General features: G+C 45.3%; 1 protein-coding gene across 2 annotated transcripts in view; it reads left to right on the plus strand.

Moving 5' to 3' along the window:
• Positions 1-26,501, plus strand: part of LOC110495483 (interleukin-1 receptor accessory protein-like 1) — a 398,899-nt gene that overhangs the window by 235,440 nt on the left and 136,958 nt on the right. For both annotated transcript variants that reach the window (XM_036951893.1, XM_036951894.1), the window contains exon 6: positions 273-347. In XM_036951893.1, the coding sequence (XP_036807788.1) occupies positions 273-347 (75 nt within the window). The remainder of the gene's footprint in view (positions 1-272; positions 348-26,501) is intronic.

Raw genomic sequence — 26,501 nt, forward strand, 5'->3', positions numbered from 1 at the left:
TAGTGAAGCCGCTAGCTGGGATTAAAAACGGTTGCCAGGGTAAAGTTTTGAAGTAGATGGATGTTTGAGGCTTTTGGAGAAGGGGATATCCTTTAACAGTTTCCCTCTGTCTACTGCTTCAGCTTCCATACTGTGTCTGCACTGTGTTCTCCTCTCACTCTTCAACTCTGCGCTCGGGTTTACGAAGACATTTTGATAAGTATATGGCTCAATGGACAAATGTCAGAAGTGTGGAAATGAATTGTAATGTGTGTTTTCTTTTTGTTTTCCAGCCCCTCTGACAGACAAGCCTCCAAAGATCCTGTTCCCCTCAGAAAGCAAACTCAGCATCCTGGAGCTGCAGTTAGGTAAGACACCAGCGGGTTTATGTTCCCAGACAAGCACTGTCTCTGTGTGCTACTTTAACCAAAGATAGGGTCACTATTAGTACCACAGTAATGTTTTACCTTAGTAGATCATTTTACAAGGGCATATTTGCATTGATTCAAGATGGGTAGGCTTTACACTCAGTTTAGCCCGCTGTGAATAGAAAGCCTCCCAGTGTGGTTGTTACTGAGATTACTGGGACAACTTAAACTGATATTTCCATGTCATAGACTGACCAGGTGAATCCGGGGTATGGAACGGTAGTATGTGCCAGGAGCACCGGTTTGAGTGTGTCAGTTTATCGTGTGTATCAAGAATGGTCCAGTACCTAAAGGACATCCAGCCAACTTGACACAACTGTGGGAAGTATTGAAGTCGTGTTGTATTCGGTGCATGTGACTAATAAACTTTGATTTGATTTGAGTCACTCAGTATATATCACACTACTTGAAATGAAAGATACTAAAGACACTAAGACACTAAAGAAATGAAAGATGAAATTGCCAGCGATGCTTTATTTGGAAGGTGAAATCAACTTGGACACAGGGAGCACCTGAGAGCTCTGCAACAATCCGACATGTTTAATTCCCTTTCTGAGGTGGTGACATGAACATGTTACCTTTATTTAACCAGGCAAGTCAGTTAAGAACAAATTCTTATTTTCAATGACAGCCTAGGAACTGTGGGTTAACTGCCTGTTCAGGGGCAGAATGACAGATTTGTACCTTGTCAGCTCAGGGGTTTGAACTTGCAACCTTCCGGTTACTAGTCCAACACTCTAACCACTAGGCTACCCTGCTGTCTCTGAATGGCGAAAAGCATCTGATCTGGTTTACCTCAACATACAACATGGACACGGTCTGTGTTTGATCACCTGGATAATATGGGGAATGAACCCATATTAGTGTGCCTAACCAGCCGCTCATCACAGGGATACATGGGATACTTCCTGCCGCTCTGTGATTGGCCCAGAGCACAAGCAGCTGCGGAGGGAGAGAAAATGGGTCATGATGGAGGTATCCCTTTGATGTAAATGTGTCACGGTGATGAACACATGAGGCGGAGGTACAACGTGGCAATCAGGAAAAGAGGTGCGAGTCATTATGTGGTTTATCAGATAAAATGTTTGGGGATGGAGGGTGATTCTACGCAGTCCATTCACTGACAGTGCTTAAGCCAGAAGTGTATATGCTATACTGAGCAACTAAGGCAGCAGTCAAATCACAGATATTTAAAAAAACATGTACTTCCCTGAATGTTTGTGCATTTTCTGACTGAGAAAATTCACAGTGAATTCTGTAGACACTGTTGATCTCCTCTGTATCCAAACATGTTTCAACATGGAAGAGATCAGGTTTTGAACTACAGTGTATCTGGATTGGTGGGGGTCCTGTTTTCATGCTCACCCATGCTTTCATATGGTTTCCCAGTCACATATTCATAATACATGTGGGGGAGCCTGTTTGAAGTTCCAGCTATACAAAATCCTGTCACTTACTCTCATTGTCACGGTAACATGGTCATGTCACCACCTCAGAAAGGGTAGTAAGTGAGGGGGTAGAAAGTGGAGAGAGGGGTTGGAGAGGGAAGGAGAGGGGGTGGAGAGGGGAGAGAGGGGAGTGAGGGGGTGGAGAGGGGAGCGAGGGGGTAGAGAGTGGAGAGAGGGAAGAGAGGGGAGTGAGGGGGTAGAAAGTGGAGAGAGGGGTTGGAGAGGGGAGAGAGGGGAGGGTGGGAGAGGGGGTGGAGAGGGGGGGAGTGAGAGGGGAGAGAGGGTGTAGAGGGGAGGGGGTGGAGAGTGGAAAGAGTGGTTTGAGAGTGGGTAGAGAGGGGCTAGAGTGGGGAGAGAGGGGGTGGAGAGAGGAGAGAGGGGGTGGACGGGGAGAGAGGGGGGTAGAGGGGGTATAGAGGGGAGAGAGAGGGTGCAGAGTGAAGCGAGTAGGTGGAGAGAGGAGAGAGGGGATAGAGAAGGGAGAAATAGGGGGTGGAGAGGGCAGAGAGGAGAGAGAGGGGAATGTTTAATATTCATTCCCTCATTAAATATAGAAACATAAATGGCTACAGTTGACAGTTAATTAGGCGAGAACGAGAGAAGGAGGAAGAGAAGAGAGGAGGAGGGAGGGAGAAAGGGAAGAAGAGAGAGAGGAGTGAGGGAGAGAGTAGGAGTGAAGGAGGGAAGGAAGGATGATGAGAGATGGAGGAAATGAGAGGAGAGTAATGGGGGGACAGGAGAAATGACAGAAGAGACAGCAGGGAGGAAGGGAGAGGAGAGATGGAGAAAGAGGAGAAGGAATGGAGGAGGACAGGAGATGAAAAGAGAGGGAGCCGTAAACTGCAGGCCCAAATGAATCAACACCTATTTTTTCTCTTACCATTTCACAATCGATTCCCTAATAGTTATTTAATAAAAACGTGTTGTATAAATGCTTGCTGTGGCTCTGGGTGGGCAGCATTACTGTGTCTCCTCAAGGCCCGCCCAGCAGAACAAATCAGATTCATCATTGTGTCGGTGAGTCTGTTATACCATTAGATGCATTATGTTCACAGTGTAGCATTGTGGAACTATATCCTCCTTGCTAACGCACTCTAGGTGTGTTATCATGAGAGATTGGTCAGCAGAGGTAATGGTGAACCTGTATTGACCTTTGGCAGCCTAAAGAAGTGATGACATGTTTGCCTGCTAATGTAAATAACATCTCACTCTGTCTAAAAGTAGACCAAACAAAAAGTAATGTGTTTCACCTTGGTCCTGATCTGGTGTCTGTATTTTCCCACGGATGGATGTTTCATAATGCTTTTATCACAACGATCTTAATGTAGTCAGTGAGTACAACACTGTACAGTACCTTCTATCCAAAGAGAATAGTGGTGACTCAGAGACCCCATTTAGGAGCACTCCCCCACCCCCACCCCTTCATAAAGAGCAGCACCCTCCCTCCCCCTCCCCCACCCCTTCATAAAGAGCAGCACCCTCCCTCCCCCTCCCCACCCCTTCATAAAGAGCAGCACCCTCCCTCCCCCTCCCCCACCCCTTCATAAAGAGCAGCACCCTCCCTCCCCCTCCCCCACCCCTTCATAAAGAGCAGCACCCTCCCTCCCCCTCCCCCACCCCTTCATAAAGAGCAGCACCCTCCCTCCCCCTCCTCCACCCCTTCACTGATTCCAAGATGGCATAGCAGTTCAGACGTCTTTTGTCCTCGTCTTGTCGTGTCCCGTATATATATATATTTACAACTTTTTTCACATACATTTTTTTATTTTCCATCAACTCATCTTCAAAACACTCTCCTGCAACCCGCCTCACCAATTTATATTTATAAAAAAAAGTATTATTTACCTCAAATCTGTAATACTCCAAGAAGATAGCCAGAAGCTAGCCAGGAGCTAGCCAGAAGCTAATCCAGAAGCTAGTTCAGAAGCTAGTTCAGAAGCTAGTTAGCTTCTTTACTGGCAAATCGTTAGTATTCAGCTAACCACGGTTTGTGGTCATCAGCTATCCTTTAGCTCAAAAATCTATCGCCAGTTTTGTACGGTGCAGTGCAGCGCGGCTCGGAACGGAACATACCGGACCAATTTTTCTCTCCATGTCCCTGGATTTCAACCGCTAACTCAGGACATTCATACCTGGATCTCACAGCTAGCTAGCTGCTATCCGTGTGACTATCGGCTTTCGTCGATTCCGGAGCAAACATCAATTATTCCGGAGCTAGCCAGCTCCGTCAATCACTCCTGAGTTCCATCAATCACTCCTGGGCTGCAGTCACCTATCCGGACCCGTTTTACTGCCTACGCGGACCCCACCTGGCCTTCACAACTGGACTGCCGACGTTATCTACCCGAAGGAGTTATCCGGCTGGCTCCTCCGTCGCGACGTTACCTGAACGCCCATCTGCGGCCTGCTAACCATTAGCTGTCTTATCGGCTGCTATCTGAATAGACAATCGGACAATTTATTTATTTATTTTTATTATTATTATTATGTTTTCTTCTTGGGTCTCTATAACTATATCTATTGTTTTTATTTTTGTTGTTGTTGTGTGATTTGGATTAATCCCCTCTACCACACGGAACCCCACTAATCTACTGACCGAACGCAAGAGGTGGCTAATAACACACCTCCATCCTATGCTAGCTTGCTACCGATGGCCTGGCTGGCTGTCTAAATCGCCGTGACCCCCAACCAACCTGTCGGCTATCCGGGCCCTTTTGATCACTCGACTAAGCATGCCTCTCCTTAATGTCAATATGCCTTGTCCATTGCTGTTCTGGTTAGTGTTTATTCGCTTATTTCACTGTAGAGCCTCTAGTCCTGCTCACTATACCTTATCCAACCTATTAGTTCCACCACCCACACATGCAATGACATCTCCTGGTTTCAATGATGTTTCTAGAGACAATATCTCTCTCTTCATCACTCAATACCTAGGTTTACCTCCACTGTATTCACATCCTACCATACCTTTGTCTGTACATTATACCTTGATGCTATTTTATCGCCCCCAGAAACCTCCTTTTACTCTCTGTTCCAGACGTTCTAGACGACCAATTCTTATTGCTTTTAGCCGCACCCTTATTCTACTCCTCTTCTGTTCCTCTGGCGATGTAGAGGTAAATCCAGGCCCTGCAGTGCCTAGCTCCACTCCTATTCCCCAGGCGCTCTCTTTTGACGACTTCTGTAACCGTAATAGCCTTGGTTTCATGCATGTTAACATTAGAAGCCTCCTCCCTAAGTTTGTTCTATTCACTGCTTTAGCACACTCTGCCAACCCGGATGTTCTAGCTGTGTCTGAATCCTGGGTTAGGAAGACCACCAAAAATTCAGAAATTTTAATTCCAAACTACAACATTTTCAGACAAGATAGAACTGCCAAAGGGGGCGGTGTTGCGATCTACTGCAAAGATAGCCTGCAGAGTTCTGTCCTATTATCCAGGTCTGTACCCAAACAATTTGAACTTCTACTTTTAAAAATCCACCTCTCTAAAAACAAGTCTCTCACCGTTGCCGCCTGCTATAGACCACCCTCTGCCCCCAGCTGTGCTCTGGACACCATATGTGAACTGATTGCCCCCCATCTATCTTCAGAGCTCGTGCTGCTAGACGACCTAAACTGGAACATGCTTAACACCCAAGCCATCCTACAATCTAAACTTGATGCCCTCAATCTCACACAAATTATCAATGAACCTACCAGGTACCTCCCCAAAGCCTTAAACACGGGCACCCTCATAGATATCATCCTAACCAACTTGCCCTCTAAATACACCTCTGCTGTCTTCAACCAAGATCTCAGCGATCACTGCCTCATTGCCTGCAACCGTAATGGGTCAGCGGTCAAACGACCTCCACTCATCACTGTAAAACGCTCCCTGAAACACTTCAGCGAGCAGGCCTTTCTAATCGACCTGGCCGGGGTATCCTGGAAGGATATTGATCTCATCCCGTCAGTAGAGGATGCCTGGATATTTTTTTTAAATGCCTTCCTAACCATCTTAAATAAACATGCCCCATTCAAGAAATTTAGAACCAGGAACAGATATAGCCCTTGGTTCTCCCCAGACCTGACTGCCCTTAACCAACACAAAAACATCCTATGGCGTTCTGCATTAGCATCGAACAGCCCCTGTGATATGCAGCTGTTCAGGGAAGCTAGAAACCATTATACACAGGCAGTTAGAAAAGCCAAGGCTAGCTTTTTCAAGCAGAAATTTGCTTCCTGCAACACTAACTCAAAAAAGTTCTGGGACACTGTAAAGTCCATGGAGAATAAGAACACCTCCCCCCAGCTGCCCACTGCACTGAAGATAGGAAACACTGTCACCACTGATAAATCCACCATAATTGAGAATTTCAACAAGCATTTTTCTACGGCTGGCCATGCTTTCCACCTGGCTACTCCTACCCCGGTCAACAGCACTGCACCCCCCACAGCAACTCGCCCAAGCCTTCCCCATTTCTCCTTCTCCCAAATCCGTTCAGCTGATGTTCTGAAAGAGCTGCAAAATCTGGACCCCTACAAATCAGCCGGGCTAGACAATCTGGACCCTTTCTTTCTAAAATTATCTGCCAAAATTGTTGCCACCCCTATTACTAGCCTGTTCAACCTCTCTTTCGTGTCGTCTGAGATTCCCAAAGATTGGAAAGCAGCTGCGGTCATCCCCCTTTTCAAAGGGGGGGACACTCTTGACCCAAACTGCTACAGACCTATATCTATCCTACCATGCCTTTCTAAGGTCTTCGAAAGCCAAGTCAACAAACAGATTACCGACCATTTAGAATCTCACCATACCTTCTCTGCTATGCAATCTGGTTTCAGAGCTGGTCATGGGTGCACCTCAGCCACACTCAAGGTCCTAAACGATATCTTAACCGCCATCGATAAGAAACATTACTGTGCAGCCGTATTCATTGATCTGGCTAAGGCTTTCGACTCTGTCAATCACCACATCCTCATCGGCAGACTCGACAGCCTTGGTTTCTCAAATGATTGCCTCGCCTGGTTCACCAACTACTTCTCTGATAGAGTTCAGTGTGTCAAATTGGAGGGTCTGCTGTCCGGACCTCTGGCAGTCTCTATGGGGGTGCCACAGTGTTCAATTCTTGGACCGACTCTGACTCTCTTCTCTGTATACATCAATGAGGTCGCTCTTGCTGCTGGTGAGTCTCTGATCCACCTCTACGCAGACGACACCATTCTGTATACTTCTGGCTCTTCTTTGGACACTGTGTTAACAACCCTCCAGGCAAGCTTCAATGCCATACAACTCTCCTTCCGTGGCCTCCAATTGCTCTTAAATACAAGTAAAACTAAATGCATGCTCTTCAACCGATCTCTACCTGCACCTACCCGCCTGTCCAACATCACTACTCTGGACGGCTCTGACTTAGAATACGTGGACAACTACAAATACTTAGGTGTCTGGTTAGACTGTAAACTCTCCTTCCAGACCCATATCAAACATCTCCAATCCAAAGTTAAATCTAGAATTGGCTTCCTATTTCGCAACAAAGCATCCTTCACTCATGCTGCCAAACATACCCTTGTAAAACTGACCATCCTACCAATCCTCGACTTTGGCGATGTCATTTACAAAATAGCCTCCAATACCCTACTCAACAAATTGGATGCAGTCTATCACAGTGCAATCCGTTTTGTCACCAAAGCCCCATATACTACCCACCATTGCGACTTGTACGCTCTCGTTGGCTGGCCCTCGCTTCATACTCGTCGCCAAACCCACTGGCTCCATGTCATCTACAAGACCCTGCTAGGTAAAGTCCCCCCTTATCTCAGCTCGCTGGTCACCATAGCATCTCCCACCTGTAGCACACGCTCCAGCAGGTATATCTCTCTAGTCACCCCCAAAACCAATTCTTTCTTTGGCCGCCTCTCCTTCCAGTTCTCTGCTGCCAATGACTGGAACGAACTACAAAAATCTCTGAAACTGGAAACACTTATCTCCCTCACTAGCTTTAAGCACCAACTGTCAGAGCAGCTCACAGATTACTGCACCTGTACATAGCCCACCTATAATGTAGCCCAAACAACTACCTCGTTCCCTACTGTATTTTATTTATTTATTTATTTTGCTCCTTTGCACCCCATTATTTGTATTTCTACTTTGCACATTCTTCCATTGCAAATCTACCATTCCAGTGTTTTATTTGCTATATTGTATTTACTTTGCCACCATGGCCTTTTTTTGCCTTTACCTCCCTTCTCACCTCATTTGCTCACATCGTATATAGACTTGTTTATACTGTATTATTGACTGTATGTTTGTTTTACTCCATGTGTAACTCTGTGTCGTTGTATCTGTCGAACTGCTTTGCTTTATCTTGGCCAGGTCGCAATCGCAATTGTAAATGAGAACTTGTTCTCAACTTGCCTACCTGGTTAAATAAAGGTGAAATAAAAACATACAAAAATAAAGAGTAGCACCCTCCCTCCCCCTCCCCCACCCCTTCATAAAGAGCAGCAACCTCCCTCTCCCCCAACCCTTCATAAAGAGCAGCATCCTCCCCCTCCCCCAACCCTTCATAAAGAGCAGCACCCTCCCACTCCCCCAACCCTTCATAAAGAGCAGCACCCTACCTCCCCCTCCCCCACCCTTTCATAAAGAGGAGCACCCTCCCACTCCCCCAACCCTTCATAAAGAGCAGCAACCTCCCTCTCCCCCAACCCTTCATAAAGAGCAGCATCCTCCCCATCCCCCAACCCTTCATAAAGAGCAGCACCCTCCCACTCCCCCAACCCTTCATAAAGAGCAGCACCCTACCTCCCCCTCCCCCACCCTTTCATAAAGAGGAGCACCCTCCCACTCCCCCACCCCTTCATAAAGAGGAGCACCCTCCCACTCCCCCTCCCCCACCCCTTCATAAAGAGGAGCACCCTCCCACTCCCCCACCCCCACCCCTTCATAAAGAGGAGCATCCTCCCCCTCCCCAACTTACCCCTTCATAAAGAGGAGCACCCTCCCCCACCCCCACCCCTTCATAAAGAGGAGCACCCTCCCACTCCCCCACCCCCACCCCTTCATAAAGAGGTGCACCCTCCCACTCCCCCACCCCCACCCTTTCATAAAGAGGAGCACCCTCCCACTCCCCCACCCCCACCCCTTCATAAAGAGGAGCACCCTCCCACTCCCCCACCCCTTCTTAAAGAGGGAAACAGTAATTCCCTCTGCTAAAGTTTGCACAATGCCTCATTGAATGTAATGGTAAACGATTGCCGGTTTTACTGTCCTCCAAACCCAGCAGATGTGATCACTCTTGTAGAAAATAATTAGTCTTGCATTATTACGGTGGCTGGACTGGCGCCCATCAGCACACAAGGGCAATAAGGATCTCATCCTTCACCTCCATCCCCCACCCCCCCTCCTCTCCTCCTTCACCTCCATCCCCCATCTCCTCCCCCTCCTCTTTCACCAACACCCCCCGACTCCTCCCCATCCTCCTCTCCTCCTATACCACCATCCCCCATCTCCTCCTCCTCCTCTCCTCCTTTTTCTCCATACCCCATCTCCTCCCCTTCCTCTCCTCCTTAATCTCCATCCCCCCATGTAATTCCCTTCCTCTCCTCCTTAATCTCCATCCCCCATCTCCTCCTCCTCCTCTCCTCCTTTTTCTCCATACCCCATCTCCTCCCCTTCCTCTCCTCCTTAATCTCCATCCCCCCATGTCCTCCCCCTCCTCTCCTTCTTCATCACCTTATCCCCCATCTCCTCCCCCTCTCTCCTCCTTCACCAACATGCCCCCATATCCTCCCCCTCCTCTCCTCCTTCACCACCATCACCTAATCTCCTCCCCCCTTCTCTCCTCCTTCTCCAAATGGCCCCCATCTCCCCCTTCTCTCCTCATTCCCCACCATCCCCCCATCTTTCCCCTATCCTCTCTTCCTTCCCCACCATCCCCCCATCTTTCCCCTATCCTCTCTTCCTTCCCCACCATCCCCCCATCTTTCCCCTATTCTCTCTTCCTTCCCCACCATCCCCCCATCTTTCCCCTATCCTCTCTTCCTTCCCCACCATCCCCCCATCTTTCCCCTATCCTCTCTTCCTTCCCCACCATCCCCCCATCTTTCCCCTATTCTCTCTTCCTTCCCCACCATCCCCCCATCTTTCCCCTATCCTCTCTTCCTTCCCCACCATCCCCCCATCTTTCCCCTATCCTCTCTTCTTTCCCCACCATCCACCAATCTTTCCCCCCTCCTCTCTCCCTTCCCCACCATCCCCCCTTCTCCTCCCCCCTTCTCTCTGCTCCCTCAGTGTAAGATAGGAAGGTGTCCTCAGAGCTAACAATGCATCCTCTGCTGGGTCAGTGACAGAGAGAGAAGTTAGCTTGCCTCAGACACACACACACACACACAGCTGGTCATTTCTAAATGATGTTGGTCCTTTGTGGAGCTGACTGGGTGGGTGACATCCTCTGGCCTCATTGTCCTCTACCAGGCTGACATTTCATCTGAGTCTAATGGAATTGAGGCCTGTGTCAGTCAGACCAGAACAAACAGTGACCACTCAACCAGGCCAGCTGTGTTGCCTGTGTGTTGATCTCCCAAATGGCACCCTATTCCCATTGTAGTGCACTACTTTAGACCAGAGCCACTCCACTCTCTCTAAGCACTGGTCAAAAAGAGTCCACTGTAGAAGGACTAGGGTGTCATTTGGGAGACCAACACACAGGCAACACAGCTGGCCTGGTTGAGTGGTCGCTGTGTGTTCTGGTCTGACTGACACAGGCCTCACTTCCATCAAAAAGGAGAAAAAGGAGGAGAGGAAGGGGAGGAGATGGGGTGTCATTTGGCCTAGCAAAATGTCATTGAAAAGACGACTATGCCCGACAGTCTACGTTCAGTTTTGAAAGTTGAAAATACATATTTTTCATGTCATTTAGGTTTGGATGGAACTTCAAATTTTTTCAATGTACTTGCAGGCTATACATATAGACGCAGTATAGAAAATTGGTCTATGAACAATTTGTATTAACAATCGTACATCACTTCAGTATTTACACACAGTATTTATTTACATCATTCACGGACTAATTGTCTATATTCCACTACTGAAGAAGCATGACTCTAATAATCTTATTTCATATTTTGAGTATCCAGCTTGACAAAAGATACATGTTGCAATATTTCGTGCCTCAATATTAAGTGAATTAATGGTGCAACCAACTGATTTATTTTTTTACAATTATATTGTGTACAAACAATGGAGTATTGCATCCTATTCTTACTCTTTTAATCAATGGCATCAACATCCTGGAAAACCAATTAACCCAATCAACCGACCAATCAACCGACCAATCAACCGACCAATCAACCGACCAATCAACCGGATCTTGCAAAACAAATGAACAAACATATGCAAAAGCAACACATATCTTGGTCCATGTTAGTATGAAAATACAGTATAAATTCAGTATGTATCTTCCACTATGTCAAAAGTGTGTATGGTATGTAAGTTTAGTATCACTTTGTATTAGGTTTGGATGCAGGAAAGTCACATTGTGCTCGCATTACGTTCAGATCTGCCATGATGGGCATTGAATTTAACGTAGTCTCAACGCAAATCAGGCATAGGCAATGTAAAGGGATGGGGTAATTTGGGGGCGTGGCTTTCTGATATTTATTAATTTATATTTTTGGGCCTCACACACGCTACGCTGCTGTCTAGGTGGACCTGCATCCCTCCCAGCATGCATTACAGCAGCTCCAACAGGGGGAAGGACATCAGGGTCGTGATCATTACAAACTGAAGAAAATGGCGGCACTACACATCAACCAAATGTGTAGAAGCACTGTGGCTATGAAAAACTCCCTAGAAAGGCAGGAACCTAGGAAGAAACCTAGAGAGGAACCAGGCTCTGAGGGGTGGCCAGTCCTCTTCTGGCTATGCCAGGTGGAGATTATAACAGTACATGGCCAAGATGTTCAAATGTTCATAGATGACCAGCGGGGTCAAATAATAATAATCACAGTGGTTGTCGAGGATGCAACAGGTCAGCACCTCAGGAGTAAATGTCAGTTGGCTTTTCATAACCGATCATTCAGAGTTAGAGACAGCAGGTGCGGTAGAGAGAGAGTCTAAAACAGCAGGTCCGGGACAAAGTAGCACGTTGGTGAACAGGTCAGTGTTCCATAGCCGCAGGCAGAACAGTTGAAACTGGAGCAGCAGCACGGCCAGGTGGACTGGGGACAGCAAGGAGTCATCAGGCCAGGTAGTCCTGAGGCATGGTCCTCGGGCTCAGGTCCTCCGGGAGAAGAGAAGGAGAAAGAGAACGAGAGAGAGAGAAAGGGAGAAAGACTTAAATTAAATTGCGCAACAGCTTTTTAAAAAAGTTTTGAGAGGAATGGGAGATTTGATATAGGCCGATAGTTTTCTGTGTCGTTTGGCTTTTTCAAGAGAGGTTTTATTACTGCCACTTTTAGTGAGTTTGGTGAGTTTGGTACACATCCGGTGGATAGGAAGCCGTTTATTATGTTCAACATAGGAGGGCCAAGCACAGGAAGCAGCTCTTTCAGTAGTTTAGAAGTTTAGTAGTTTAGAATAGTAGTTTAGAATAATAGAATAGGGTCCAGTATGCAGTTTGAAGGTTTAGAGGCCATTACTATTTTCCTCAATGTGTCAAGAGATATAGTATTAAACAACTTGAATGTCTGGTTTGGAGAAATACGCAGATTTAAAGAGGAGCCCGTAATTTGCTTTCTAATGATCATGATCTTTCCGTCAAAGAAGTTCATTAATTTTTCACTGCTGAAATGAAAGCCATCCTCTCTTGGTGAATGCTGCTTTTTAGTTAGCTTTGCGATAGTATCAAAAATACATTTTGGATTGTTCTTATTCTCCTCAATTAAGTTGGTAAATAGGATGATCGAGCAGCAGTGAGGGCTCCTCAAGGTACTGTCATTCAAAGCTAGTCAGAAGACTTCCAGTTTGGTGTAGCGCCATTTCGGTTCCAATTTTCTGGAAGCTTGCTTCAGGGCTTGTGTATTTTCTGGATACCAGGGAGCTAGTTTCTTATGACAAAATTTTTTTAGGGGTGTGACTGCATCTAGGGTATTACGCAAGGTTAAATTTAGTTCCTCAGTTAGGTGGTTAACCGATTGTTGCCTTCTGACGTCCTTGGGTACAAAACGCACATTGTCGTTTTCGGTAGAAAAATGTTTTCCATTTCTCAAATGAACACAACCTAGAGGCTGAGAGGTCAGAAAGTAGTGTGAACAGCTGTGATGGTGTGACGTGATACTGTGCCATAGTATTGGGGGTGTTAGCTGAGCGTAGCATCACTCAGTAGTCCAACACACAGCAGATCCCGGCTCACACAGAGCTGCTGCTCCAGAGGGGGTTGGCACCTGGACACACACACGCACACACTCACAACATTGTCATGAATACACATATCATCACAACACTAAAGACTTGGTTGTACTTGGAGAACACCCGTATAAGTAGTGGTCTCTCCCTGTCTGGAGCCAGGTAGCCCAGAATAATCCTCACCTGTATAAGTAGTGGTCTCTCCCTGTCTGGAGCCAGGTAGCCCAGAATAATCCTCACCTGTATAAGTAGTGGTCTCTCCCTGTCCTGAGCCAGGTAGCCCAGAATAATCCTCACCTGTATAAGTAGTGGTCTCTCCCTGTCTGGAGCCAGGTAGCCAAGAATAATCCTCACCTGTATAAGTAGTGGTCTCTCCCTGTCTGGAGCCAGGTAGCCCAGAATAATCCTCACCTGTATAAGTAGTGGTCTCTCCCTGTCTGGAGCCAGGTAGCCCAGAATAATCCTCACCTGTATAAGTAGTGGTCTCTCCCTGTCTGGAGCCAGGTAGCCCAGAATAATCCTCACCTGTATAAGTAGTGGTCTCTCCCTGTCCTGAGCGAGGTAGCCCAGAATAATCCTCACCTGTATAAGTAGTGGTCTCTCCCTGTCTGGAGCCAGGTAGCCCAGAATAATCCTCACCTGTATAAGTAGTGGTCTCTCCCTGTCCTGAGCCAGGTAGCCCAGAATAATCCTCACCTGTATAAGTAGTGGTCTCTCCCTGTCTGGAGCCAGGTAGCCCAGAATAATCCTCACCTGTATAAGTAGTGGTCTCTCCCTGTCCTGAGCCAGGTAGCCCAGAATAATCCTCACCTGTATAAATTGTGGTCTCTCCCTGTCTGGAGCCAGGTAGCCCAGAATAATCCTCACCTGTATAAGTAGTGGTCTCTCCCTATCCTGAGCCAGGTAGCCCAGAATAATCCTCACCTCTATAAGTAGTGGTCTCGCCCTGTCCTGAGCCAGGTAGCCCAGAATAATCCTCAACTGTATAAGTAGTGGTCTCTCCCTGTCCTGAGCCAGGTAGCCCAGAATAATCCTCAACTGTATAAGTAGTGGTCTCTCCCTGTCCTGAGCCAGGTAGCCCAGAATAATCCTCAACTGTATAAGTAGTGGTCTCTCCCTGTCCTGAGCGAGGTAGCCCAGAATAATCCTCACCTGTATAAGTAGTGGTCTCTCCCTGTCTGGAGCCAGGTAGCCCAGAATAATCCTCACCTGTATAAGTAGTGGTCTCTCCCTGTCTGGAGCCAGGTAGCCCAGAATAATCCTCACCTGTATAAGTAGTGGTCTCTCCCTGTCTGGAGCCAGGTAGCCCAGAATAATCCTCACCTGTATAAGTAGTGGTCTCTCCCTGTCCTGAGCCAGGTAGCCCAGAATAATCCTCACCTGTATAAGTAGTGGTCTCTCCCTGTCCTGAGCCAGGTAGCCCAGAATAATCCTCACCTGTATAAGTAGTGGTCTCTCCCTGTCTGGAGCCAGGTAGCCCAGAATAATCCTCACCTGTATAAGTAGTGGTCTCTCCCTGTCTGGAGCCATGTAGCCCAGAATAATCCTCACCTGTATAAGTAGTGGTCTCTCCCTGTCTGGAGCCATGTAGCCCAGAATAATCCTCATCTGTATAAGTAGTGGTCTCTCCCTGTCTGGAGCCAGGTAGCCCAGAATAATCCTCACCTGTATAAGTAGTGGTCTCTCCCTGTCTGGAGCCAGGTAGCCCAGAATAATCCTCACCTGTATAAGTAGTGGTCTCTCCCTGTCCTGAGCCAGGTAGCCCAGAATAATCCTCACCTGTATAAGTAGTGGTCTCTCCCTGTCCTGAGCCAGGTAGCCCAGAATAATCCTCACCTGTATAAGTAGTGGTCTCTCCCTGTCTGGAGCCAGGTAGCCCAGAATAATCCTCACCTGTATAAGTAGTGGTCTCTCCCTGTCCTGAGCCAGGTAGCCCAGAATAATCCTCACCCGTATAAGTAGTGGTCTCTCCCTCTCCTGAGCCAGGTAGCCCAGAATAATCATCACCTGTATAAGTAGTGGTCTCTCCCTCTCCTGAGCGAGGTAGCCCAGAAGAATGCTATCTGCCGCACCATGTCTGAGCGCGTGCAGTAGGAGAACACACCCTCTGCCACACCGTGTCTGAGCGCGTGCAGGAGGAGAACACACCCTCTGCCCCACCATATCTGAGGGCGTGCAGGAGGAGAACACACCCTCTGCCACACCATGTCTGACAGTGTGCAGGAGGAGAACACACCCTCTGCCGCACCATGTCTGAGGACGTGCAGGAGGAGAAGCGAGGGGCCAGCCCCTCAAACACTAACCCTACAGAAAGAGACACATAATTATGTAACTCTCCTGATGAATGGAAAAGTTCAGGAGGAACACCATGTTGAATACTGCCTTGCTAACCACTGTGACCATGAACACAGGCTTTCCTCAGTGCATGGGCCACAAAAGTCAGCGAGCAGTCTATTCCCTCTGGTAACAACACAGTGTATTGACAGTGAGTGACGCACATAGTACATGTTCGATGTAGACAGTTTAAGTTAAAACAGACATAAATAGGCCTTTAATCAGAATGTACTCTACTGCATTAAATAATTACTTTCGTCTGCATTATATCAATTTGACATACAAACAGATGGATGGAGATACAAACCTCTCAGAGCCTGACAGATTCTCTCCAGCACAGTCTAAGGGTGTTTATAAAAGCCAATTAAAAGCTTAGTCCCCCCCAATAATCAAACAAGTATAATGGCAAAGTTAAGAGCTTGTCAGTGATATATAACCGAACGGAAGAGTTTTTCCTCCTTAGGAACATGTTTGGTTCTGGTATCGTATCGTAACCCATGTATCTAGGGCGTGCAGATTGTGCTGAAAGGGAACGATATACCCCTAGGGGATGTATAGCGCTTTGGAATGAAAACCCTTCAAATGTTTCATTTTATGTTTTAACAACTATGTAAAAACTGTTACAACATGGCTATGGGCGTAAAAAGAAGACACCTGTACCATGTCAGATGAAATGTATTACATCTTGAGTTTGCATCCCAATATTACACTTTATATACATCACAGAAGACTGAAATATAACAAAACTGTTTAACATAGAAACACCAGATTTTCGGCGGGTTTTGAAATTAGTTATGAAATTATGAAAATGATTTTATAACATTCCGTCCATGAGGCCACTAGGTCATTTGACTGCAGGAAAAGGCTACCACTTATTGCCTTGACAATAATATCATTAGCTAACTATTACAGTTGTCACTCATCAATTAAGTGAAGTTTGTTAAGGAGAATGCACAACTCCCTCATCTTTGAACTGCATTTGCCAGACACACACACACACACACACACACACACACACACACACACATACACACACACAAGAGAGCCAAGGAGAAGCAAAAGCGGGAGGGGCAAAGAGGAGGGTGAAGGCTTCAGTTAAATTTGGGAGGCTGATTCTACAGATTGACAAGATAATACAAACGGTGCAGTAAGGGCTGTTGCTGTGATCTTATTACCTCCACACCGGCAGTCATCGTGTGGTTTTCCATTGCGAAATGCCATCAAAAACCCCATCCAACACTTGTCACCAAAACAGTATTCTGCTTTCACAACTCACCTCACTGTGATTGATCAATTTGAAGAAAGAAGTTCACCAACAGGTTTAAACTGAGTGGAAAACATGGTTGTTGTGGATGTTGTTTCAAAGTCTAACAACGAAATGGACAGTGCTTTGAGTGTGGACTGTATTATTATGCATACTGCATGGACTGGTTACATCATGCTACACTCCAAACGTTCTATCCATGAGTCTGGGAGAGAATATATAGGCCAAGGAAATGCTATTGGTTCATTGATTGTGCAGGGCGGCTTACATAGTTAACCTACAATTATAGTGAATTTGTATTTGATTTTGAATAGCCTAGTAATCGGGATGTTACTATCGATGTTCCCGAACAGATTTCACCAGGTTTCCCCAATGAAGTACTGTGTAGCAGTAGGAACAGGGTTGGAGAGCCCATGGCATACAGAGTTTGGGTGGAATATCACCTGTTGCGCAGAAAGAGGCTGCATTCTCCTCTAACAGTGGTTGATGTGTGGAGTGAAATAGCATTCGCTATTGAAGTGCATATGGAGGACATGTCATTTTCCCCTGCTCCTCGGGCCACAAATTTGAAATATTAGTAAAGACAAGATTCAATTCAGAATAGTCTGATGTGTGAAAATTTGATCACTTGATGAGAGAACAGCGTGTGCAGCCGAGTCAAGGAACAGAGCGAAAGCTTTTTTTGTGACTTTCTCAAATCATCAATAACCTAGCCTCACGCAGTTTTGATTTCTAAGACAGAAGGTTTGTATCAATCACAACTAAAATGGCCAAATAACTAATTTAGCCTCTAGGACATGTTTCAAATTATCTATTTTACGCTCGTCATAGCAGAACATAAAAAAAACTAAAAACATTTTATAAATACTTTATTGTGTATATTTCCATAAAGCCACCATCATTTACTCAATATAGGCTATGCAATATATGATTATTTTCGTGGATCTCATGTTTTCAATGAGTACAGCAAGCTATCGGTCAGGCTGATCTTCCACTAAATTTGGACCAAAATGGACTAAACATAGCCCAATTTGGGATTGCTATTTTTGAGCAAAATAACAGTCATAATTGATAAGTGATTCCCCTCTGACATCGTCGTACGTAGCTAATGAGAAGGTACATGCCGATGGGCCGGTCGGGGTGTGAGTCACTCACTGAGTAGCAACCTCCTCTAGCTCTGGCACTCTCTCTGTCTTTCTTTATCTCTCTCTGTCTATCTCTCTCTCTCTCTCTCTCTCTCTCTCTCTCTCTCTCTCTCTCTCTCTCTCTCTCTCTCTTTCTCTCTTTCCTCCCTTCTCTATCTCTCGTTTCCATGTGAATTCTCAACCTGAGATCTGTAAACACACCAGTCAACCTACTGCAGTTCAAATAGAGACAGAATAGTAGACTCTCTCACAAGTAGGCCACCATCATAGAGTTGGGAAAGACGATCATCCCTTCTCGTTTAAGAACAGATCATATTTGTATCAACACTCTCCATACAGTTACTTCAAAGTTCATTGTTCCAGTATCCCTTTGCTCTTCTTTCCAAGTCTTTTTCAGGTCGATGTGGTAAATGACAATGTTCTGAAATGGCTCAGGTACCATTTACATGGATGAGTATTGGACATTGATGACTGGGTTGCTATGTGGGAAAGGTGTACAGAGGTCAGAGAGACACGTTTTAGATGAGGGAGAAGATGGTGCAAAAACCAGAGGGTAGAGGACAGGAATGACCAATACCAAGAATCCATCACATCCCGCCTCTTCTCTGGATCATGATTATCATGATGTAACGGGGTCAAAAAGTCATCGGGATTCGCACAAAGAATCATAGATTGTTTCCAGTAATTGGAGATCATGGGTTGACACCCAGCCTCAGTCTTATTCCACACTCTTTCTCTGGCATGTCATGCCATACATGGAAACACTATAGTCAGAGTAAGCAAGGCCCAGGATGGAATGAATTTTGCTTTGTCTGACATGTTGTGTCTATCCTTCAGCAGAACCAGTGCATTATGTGACCACTCCATCAAGAGTACATCCGGTGAACTTCAGGGAATAAAAAGGACCTCTACTGTCCTTTCGACTTTTTTAACACCTGTACTGTTCAGCGTCCTTTTCAAAGGCATTGCCTCCAGTGAGTTACCTATGAAAAGCCTTTCCTGTGCATATCATACTATATAAACGCCACCAGCTAGGGTTTGTAATATTTCCCATCCCCACTCCTTTCGCTCAGTCCTAGATAGTTCTATTACTGTGATGAAGACAGTACTTTGAATTAAAGCATGTCTTAGAACAGCAGTACTGAGGAAGGACAGGGAGGCTGGGAAGCTCCTGTGAAACTGCGATGGTGGCGGTAAGGAACTCTGCCATTTTCACAGTCGAATGCCCGTCTCTTCCTCATCTCTGCCAGGCAGCGCACTGCACTGCAGCTGACTGCCTCTCCCTCTCTCTTCATCTCTCTCTCTCCCTCTTTCTTCCTCTCTCCTTCTTTCTAAATGTCACAGTGGCAGCCGAGCTCCGCGCAATGCCAAGAGTTCAGAGCTCCCAGATCAATATTACATCATTTCTCTCAATTAGGACATATTTATTCCCCTCAAGTTATTGTATGTCTGAGTGGATTCCATCTGCATTCCGGACACGTCTCCAGAGAGATCCAACAACAGCCACAGACGCTAGGGGAGATGGAGGGGGAGAAAGAAACCATTTAAGATTCAGACTGTGGGTGAAATATGATGGTGTCTTACCTTGGGTTATTACAGATGAAAGTGGGATGTAAGAGAAGGAACACTGTCCCAAATGGTTAATATTATGCCCTGCAGGACTACCAACATTAATCCTGTCTGTCATTTTAGGGTAGTGGGGAAAAGTGGGAGGGGTATTCTAATTAGAGGGTGAACTTTACCTCCTACTGGGGATTTACATAAGGATCTTAATTAGGTTGATAGATCCTGGCCATACTGGAACCCATCTCATCTCCAGCAGACTAAATGAGAATAATTGCATTGAACTCCCATCATAGAACTGTCTAAGATATATGCGATACTGTGATTTACCTGTTCAAACTGGTTCCTTGTGTTCTGAGGTGTAGCTAGAACTACTCTGACTTTATCAGGAGGTGTATCTAGAACGACTATGACTTTATCAGGAGGTGTAGCTAGAACTACTCTGACTTTATCAGGAGGTGTAGCTAGAACTACTCTGACTTCATCAGGAGGTGTATCTAGAACTACTCTGACTTTATCAGGAGGTGTATCTAGAACGACTCTGACTTTACCAGGAGGTGTAGCTAGAACTACTCTGACTTTATCAGGAGGTGTAGCTAGAACTACTCTGACTTTATCAGGAGGTGTAGCTAGAACTACTCTGACTTTACCAGGAGGTGTAGCTAGAACTACTCTGACTTTATCAGGAGGTGTATCTAGAACTACTCTGACTTTACCAGGAGGTGTAGCTAGAACTACTCTGACTTTATCAGGAGGTGTATCTAGAACTACTCTGACTTTATCAGGAGGTGTAGCTAGAACTACTCTGACTTTATCAGGAGGTGTAGCTAGAACTACTCTGACTTTATCAGGAGGTGTAGCTAGAACTACTCTGACTTCATCAGGAGGTGTAGCTAGAACTACTCTGACTTTATCAGGAGGTGTAGCTAGAACTACTCTGACTTTACCAGGAGGTGTAGCTAGAACTACTCTGACTTTACCAGGAGGTGTAGCTAGAACTACTCTGACTTTATCAGGAGGTGTAGCTAGAACTACTCTGACTTTATCAGGAGGTGTATCTAGAACTACTCTGACTTTATCAGGAGGTGTAGCTAGAACTACTCTGACTTTATCAGGAGGTGTAGCTAGAACTACTCTGACTTTATCAGGAGGTGTAGCTAGAACTACTCTGACTTCATCAGGAGGTGTATCTAGAACTACTCTGACTTTACCAGGAGGTGTATCTAGAACTACTCTGACTTCATCAGGAGGTGTAGCTAGAACTACTCTGACTTTATCAGGAGGTGTATCGAGAACTACTCTGACTTTATCAGGAGGTGTATCTAGAACGACTCTGACTTTACCAGGAGGTGTAGCTAGAACTACTCTGACTTTATCAGGAGGTGTAGCTAGAACTACTCTGACTTCATCAGGAGGTGTAGCTAGAACTACTCTGACTTTATCAGGAGGTGTAGCTAGAACTACTCTGACTTTACCAGGAGGTGTAGCTAGAACTACTCTGACTTTATCAGGAGGTGTATCTAGAACTACTCTGACTTTACCAGGAGGTGTAGCTAGAACTACTCTGACTTTATCAGGAGGTGTATCTAGAACTACTCTGACTTTATCAGGAGGTGTAGCTAGAACTACTCTGACTTTATCAGGAGGTGTAGCTAGAACTACTCTGACTTTATCAGGAGGTGTAGCTAGAACTACTCTGACTTCATCAGGAGGTGTAGCTAGAACTACTCTGACTTTATCAGGAGGTGTAGCTAGAACTACTCTGACTTTACCAGGAGGTGTAGCTAGAACTACTCTGACTTTACCAGGAGGTGTAGCTAGAACTACTCTGACTTTATCAGGAGGTGTAGCTAGAACTACTCTGACTTCATCAGGAGGTGTATCTAGAACTACTCTGACTTTATCAGGAGGTGTAGCTAGAACTACTCTGACTTTATCAGGAGGTGTATCTAGAACTACTCTGACTTTACCAGGAGGTGTATCTAGAACTACTCTGATTTTACCAGGAGGTGTAGCTAGAACTACTCTGACTTTACCAGGAGGTGTAGCTAGAACTACTCTGACTTTACCAGGAGGTGTATCTAGAACTACTCTGACTTTACCAGGAGGTGTAGCTAGAACTACTCTGACTTTATCAGGAGGTGTAGCTAGAACTACTCTGACTTTATCATGAGGTGTAGCTAGAACTACTCTGACTTTACCAGGAGGTGTAGCTAGAACTACTCTGACTTTGTCAGGAGGTGTAGCTAGAACTACTCTGACTTTATCAGGAGGTGTAACTAGAACTACTCTGACTTTACCAGGAGGTGTATCTAGAACTACTCTGACTTTATCAGGAGGTGTAGATAGAACTACTCTGACTTTATCAGGAGGTGTAGCTAGAACTACTCTGACTTTATCATGAGGTGTAGCTAGAACTACTCTGACTTTACCAGGAGGTGTAGCTAGAACTACTCTGACTTTACCAGGAGGTGTAGCTAGAACTACTCTGACTTTATCAGGAGGTGTATCGAGAACTACTCTGACTTTACCAGGAGGTGTATCTAGAACTACTCTGACTTTACCAGGAGGTGTAGCTAGAACTACTCTGACTTTATCAGGAGGTGTAGCTAGAACTACTCTGACTTTATCAGGAGGTGTATCGAGAACTACTCTGACTTTATCATGAGGTGTAGCTAGAACTACTCTGACTTTATCATGAGGTGTAGCTAGAACTACTCTGACTTTACCAGGAGGTGTAGCTAGAACTACTCTGACTTTATCAGGAGGTGTATCGAGAACTACTCTGACTTTACCAGGAGGTGTATCTAGAACTACTCTGACTTTACCAGGAGGTGTAGCTAGAACTACTCTGACTTTACCAGGAGGTGTAGCTAGAACTACTCTGACTTTATCAGGAGGTGTAGCTAGAACTACTCTGACTTTATCAGGAGGTGTAGCTAGAACTACTCTGACTTTACCAGGAGGTGTAGCTAGAACTACTCTGACTTTATCAGGAGGTGTAGCTAGAACTACTCTGACTTTATCAGGAGGTGTAGCTAGAACTACTCTGACTTTATCATGAGGTGTAGCTAAACGTTCTCTGACTTTACCAGGAGGTGTAGCTAGAACTACTCTGACTTTATCAGGAGGTGTAGCTAGAACTACTCTGACTTTATCAGGAGGTGTAGCTAGAACTACTCTGACTTTATCATGAGGTGTAGCTAAACGTTCTCTGACTTTGTCAGGAGGTGTAGCTAGAACTACTCTGACTTTATCAGGAGGTGTAGCTAGAACTACTCTGACTTTATCATGAGGTGTAGCTAAACGTTCTCTGACTTTATCAGGAGGTGTATCTAGAACTACTCTGACTTTATCATGAGGTGTATCTAGAACTACTCTGACTTTACCAGGAGGTGTAGCTAGAACTACTCTGACTTTATCAGGAGGTGTAGCTAGAACTACTCTGACTTTATCAGGAGGTGTAGCTAGAACTACTCTGACTTTATCAGGAGGTGTATCGAGAACTACTCTGACTTTACCAGGAGGTGTAGCTAGAACTACTCTGACTTTGTCAGGAGGTGTAGCTAGAACTACTCTGACTTTATCAGGAGGTGTATCTAGAACTACTCTGACTTTATCATGAGGTGTATCTAGAACTACTCTGACTTTACCAGGAGGTGTAGCTAGAACTACTCTGACTTTATCAGGAGGTGTAGCTAGAACTACTCTGACTTTATCATGAGGTGTAGCTAAACGTTCTCTGACTTTGTCAGGAGGTGTAGCTAGAACTACTCTGACTTTATCAGGAGGTGTATCTAGAACTACTCTGACTTTATCATGAGGTGTATCTAGAACTACTCTGACTTTACCAGGAGGTGTAGCTAGAACTACTCTGACTTTATCAGGAGGTGTAACTAGAACTACTCTGACTTTACCAGGAGGTGTAGCTAGAACTACTCTGACTTTACCAGGAGGTGTAGCTAGAACTACTCTGACTTTATCAGGAGGTGTATCTAGAACTACTCTGACTTTATCAGGAGGTGTAGCTAGAACTACTCTGACTTTATCAGGAGGTGTAGCTAGAACTACTCTGACTTTACCAGGAGGTGTAGATAGAACTACTCTGACTTTATCAGGAGGTGTATCTAGAACTACTCTGACTTTATCAGGAGGTGTAGCTAGAACTACTCTGACTTTATCAGGAGGTGTATCGAGAACTACTCTGACTTTACCAGGAGGTGTAGCTAGAACTACTCTGACTTTATCAGGAGGTGTAGCTAGAACTACTCTGACTTTATCATGAGGTGTAGCTAGAACTACTCTGACTTTATCAGGAGGTGTAGCTAGAACTACTCTGACTTTATCAGGAGGTGTAGCTAGAACTACTCTGACTTTATCATGAGGTGTAGCTAAACGTTCTCTGACTTTACCAGGAGGTGTAGCTAGAACTACTCTGACTTTATCAGGAGGTGTAGCTAGAACTACTCTGACTTTATCAGGAGGTGTAGCTAGAACTACTCTGACTTTATCATGAGGTGTAGCTAAACGTTCTCTGACTTTGTCAGGAGGTGTAGCTAGAACTACTCTGACTTTATCAGGAGGTGTAGCTAGAACTACTCTGACTTTATCATGAGGTGTAGCTAAACGTTCTCTGACTTTATCAGGAGGTGTATCTAGAACTACTCTGACTTTATCATGAGGTGTATCTAGAACTACTCTGACTTTACCAGGAGGTGTAGCTAGAACTACTCTGACTTTATCAGGAGGTGTAGCTAGAACTACTCTGACTTTATCAGGAGGTGTAGCTAGAACTACTCTGACTTTATCAGGAGGTGTATCGAGAACTACTCTGACTTTACCAGGAGGTGTAGCTAGAACTACTCTGACTTTGTCAGGAGGTGTAGCTAGAACTACTCTGACTTTATCAGGAGGTGTATCTAGAACTACTCTGACTTTATCATGAGGTGTATCTAGAACTACTCTGACTTTACCAGGAGGTGTAGCTAGAACTACTCTGACTTTATCAGGAGGTGTAGCTAGAACTACTCTGACTTTATCATGAGGTGTAGCTAAACGTTCTCTGACTTTGTCAGGAGGTGTAGCTAGAACTACTCTGACTTTATCAGGAGGTGTATCTAGAACTACTCTGACTTTATCATGAGGTGTATCTAGAACTACTCTGACTTTACCAGGAGGTGTAGCTAGAACTACTCTGACTTTATCAGGAGGTGTAACTAGAACTACTCTGACTTTACCAGGAGGTGTAGCTAGAACTACTCTGACTTTACCAGGAGGTGTAGCTAGAACTACTCTGACTTTATCAGGAGGTGTATCTAGAACTACTCTGACTTTATCAGGAGGTGTAGCTAGAACTACTCTGACTTTATCAGGAGGTGTAGCTAGAACTACTCTGACTTTACCAGGAGGTGTAGATAGAACTACTCTGACTTTATCAGGAGGTGTATCGAGAACTACTCTGACTTTATCAGGAGGTGTAGCTAGAACTACTCTGACTTTATCAGGAGGTGTATCGAGAACTACTCTGACTTTACCAGGAGGTGTAGCTAGAACTACTCTGACTTTATCAGGAGGTGTAGCTAGAACTACTCTGACTTTATCATGAGGTGTAGCTAGAACTACTCTGACTTTACCAGGAGGTGTAGCTAGAACTACTCTGACTTTATCAGGAGGTGTAACTAGAACTACGCTGACTTTACCAGGAGGTGTAGCTAGAACTACTCTGACTTTATCAGGAGGTGTAGCTAGAACTACTCTGACTTTATCATGAGGTGTAGCTAGAACTACTCTGACTTTACCAGGAGGTGTAGCTAGAACTACTCTGACTTCATCAGGAGGTGTAGCTAGAACTACTCTGACTTTATCAGGAGGTGTATCGAGAACTACTCTGACTTCACCAGGAGGTGTATCTAGAACTACTCTGACTTTACCAGGAGGTGTAGCTAGAACTACTCTGACTTTACCAGGAGGTGTAGCTAGAACTACTCTGACTTTATCAGGAGGTGTAGCTAGAACTACTCTGACTTTATCATGAGGTGTAGCTAAACGTTCTCTGACTTTGTCAGGAGGTGTAGCTAGAACTACTCTGACTTTATCAGGAGGTGTAGCTAGAACTACTCTGACTTTATCATGAGGTGTAGCTAAACGTTCTCTGACTTTGTCAGGAGGTGTAGCTAGAACTACTCTGACTTTATCAGGAGGTGTATCTAGAACTACTCTGACTTTATCAGGAGGTGTATCTAGAACTACTCTGACTTTATCATGAGGTGTAGCTAGAACTACTCTGACTTTATCAGGAGGTGTATCGAGAACTACTCTGACTTTATCAGGAGGTGTAGCTAGAACTATTCTGACTTTATCATGAGGTGTAGCTAGAACGACTCTGACTTTATCAGGAGGTGTATCTAGAACTACTCTGACTTTATCAGGAGGTGTATCTAGAACTACTCTGACTTTATCAGGAGGTTTATCTAGAACTACTCTGACTTTATCATGAGGTGTATCTAGAACTACTCTGACTTTATCAGGCGGTGTAGCTAGAACTTCTCTGACTTTATCAATAGAACTTCTCTGACTTTATCAGGCGGTGTAGCTAGAATTTCTCTTGCTTTATCAGGCGGTGTAGCTAGAATTTCTCTGGCTTTATCCGGCGGTGTAGCTAGAATTTCTCTGGCTTTATACTCCAGGAATTCTCACCACCTACAATTACCTCCAGTTGAGCTGGTTTAATACGTCTTGCATTACTGTTCAATAAACTAAAACTGTTCAAGTTAGTGCACACCACACCAGTTAGTATGAACAATGGTTAGGCTTATACATGATGGTTAAAGGCATCACATCCACAGGGTCGTTTCCTCATTATTTCCAGAGCTTCCACTTTCTGCTATACGTCCTTCTGTTTCTCTCAGCTCTCCTCTGTTACCCTGAAGCTCTGTAATTAGCTCGTGCTCAGCGCCTTCGGTGACTCAGACAGTACAGACACCACTGTTGCTTTGTACTGTAGCTGGCTGGCT

Source organism: Oncorhynchus mykiss, chromosome 18 (assembly GCF_013265735.2).
Source record: "Oncorhynchus mykiss isolate Arlee chromosome 18, USDA_OmykA_1.1, whole genome shotgun sequence".
NCBI lineage: Eukaryota > Metazoa > Chordata > Actinopteri > Salmoniformes > Salmonidae > Oncorhynchus > Oncorhynchus mykiss.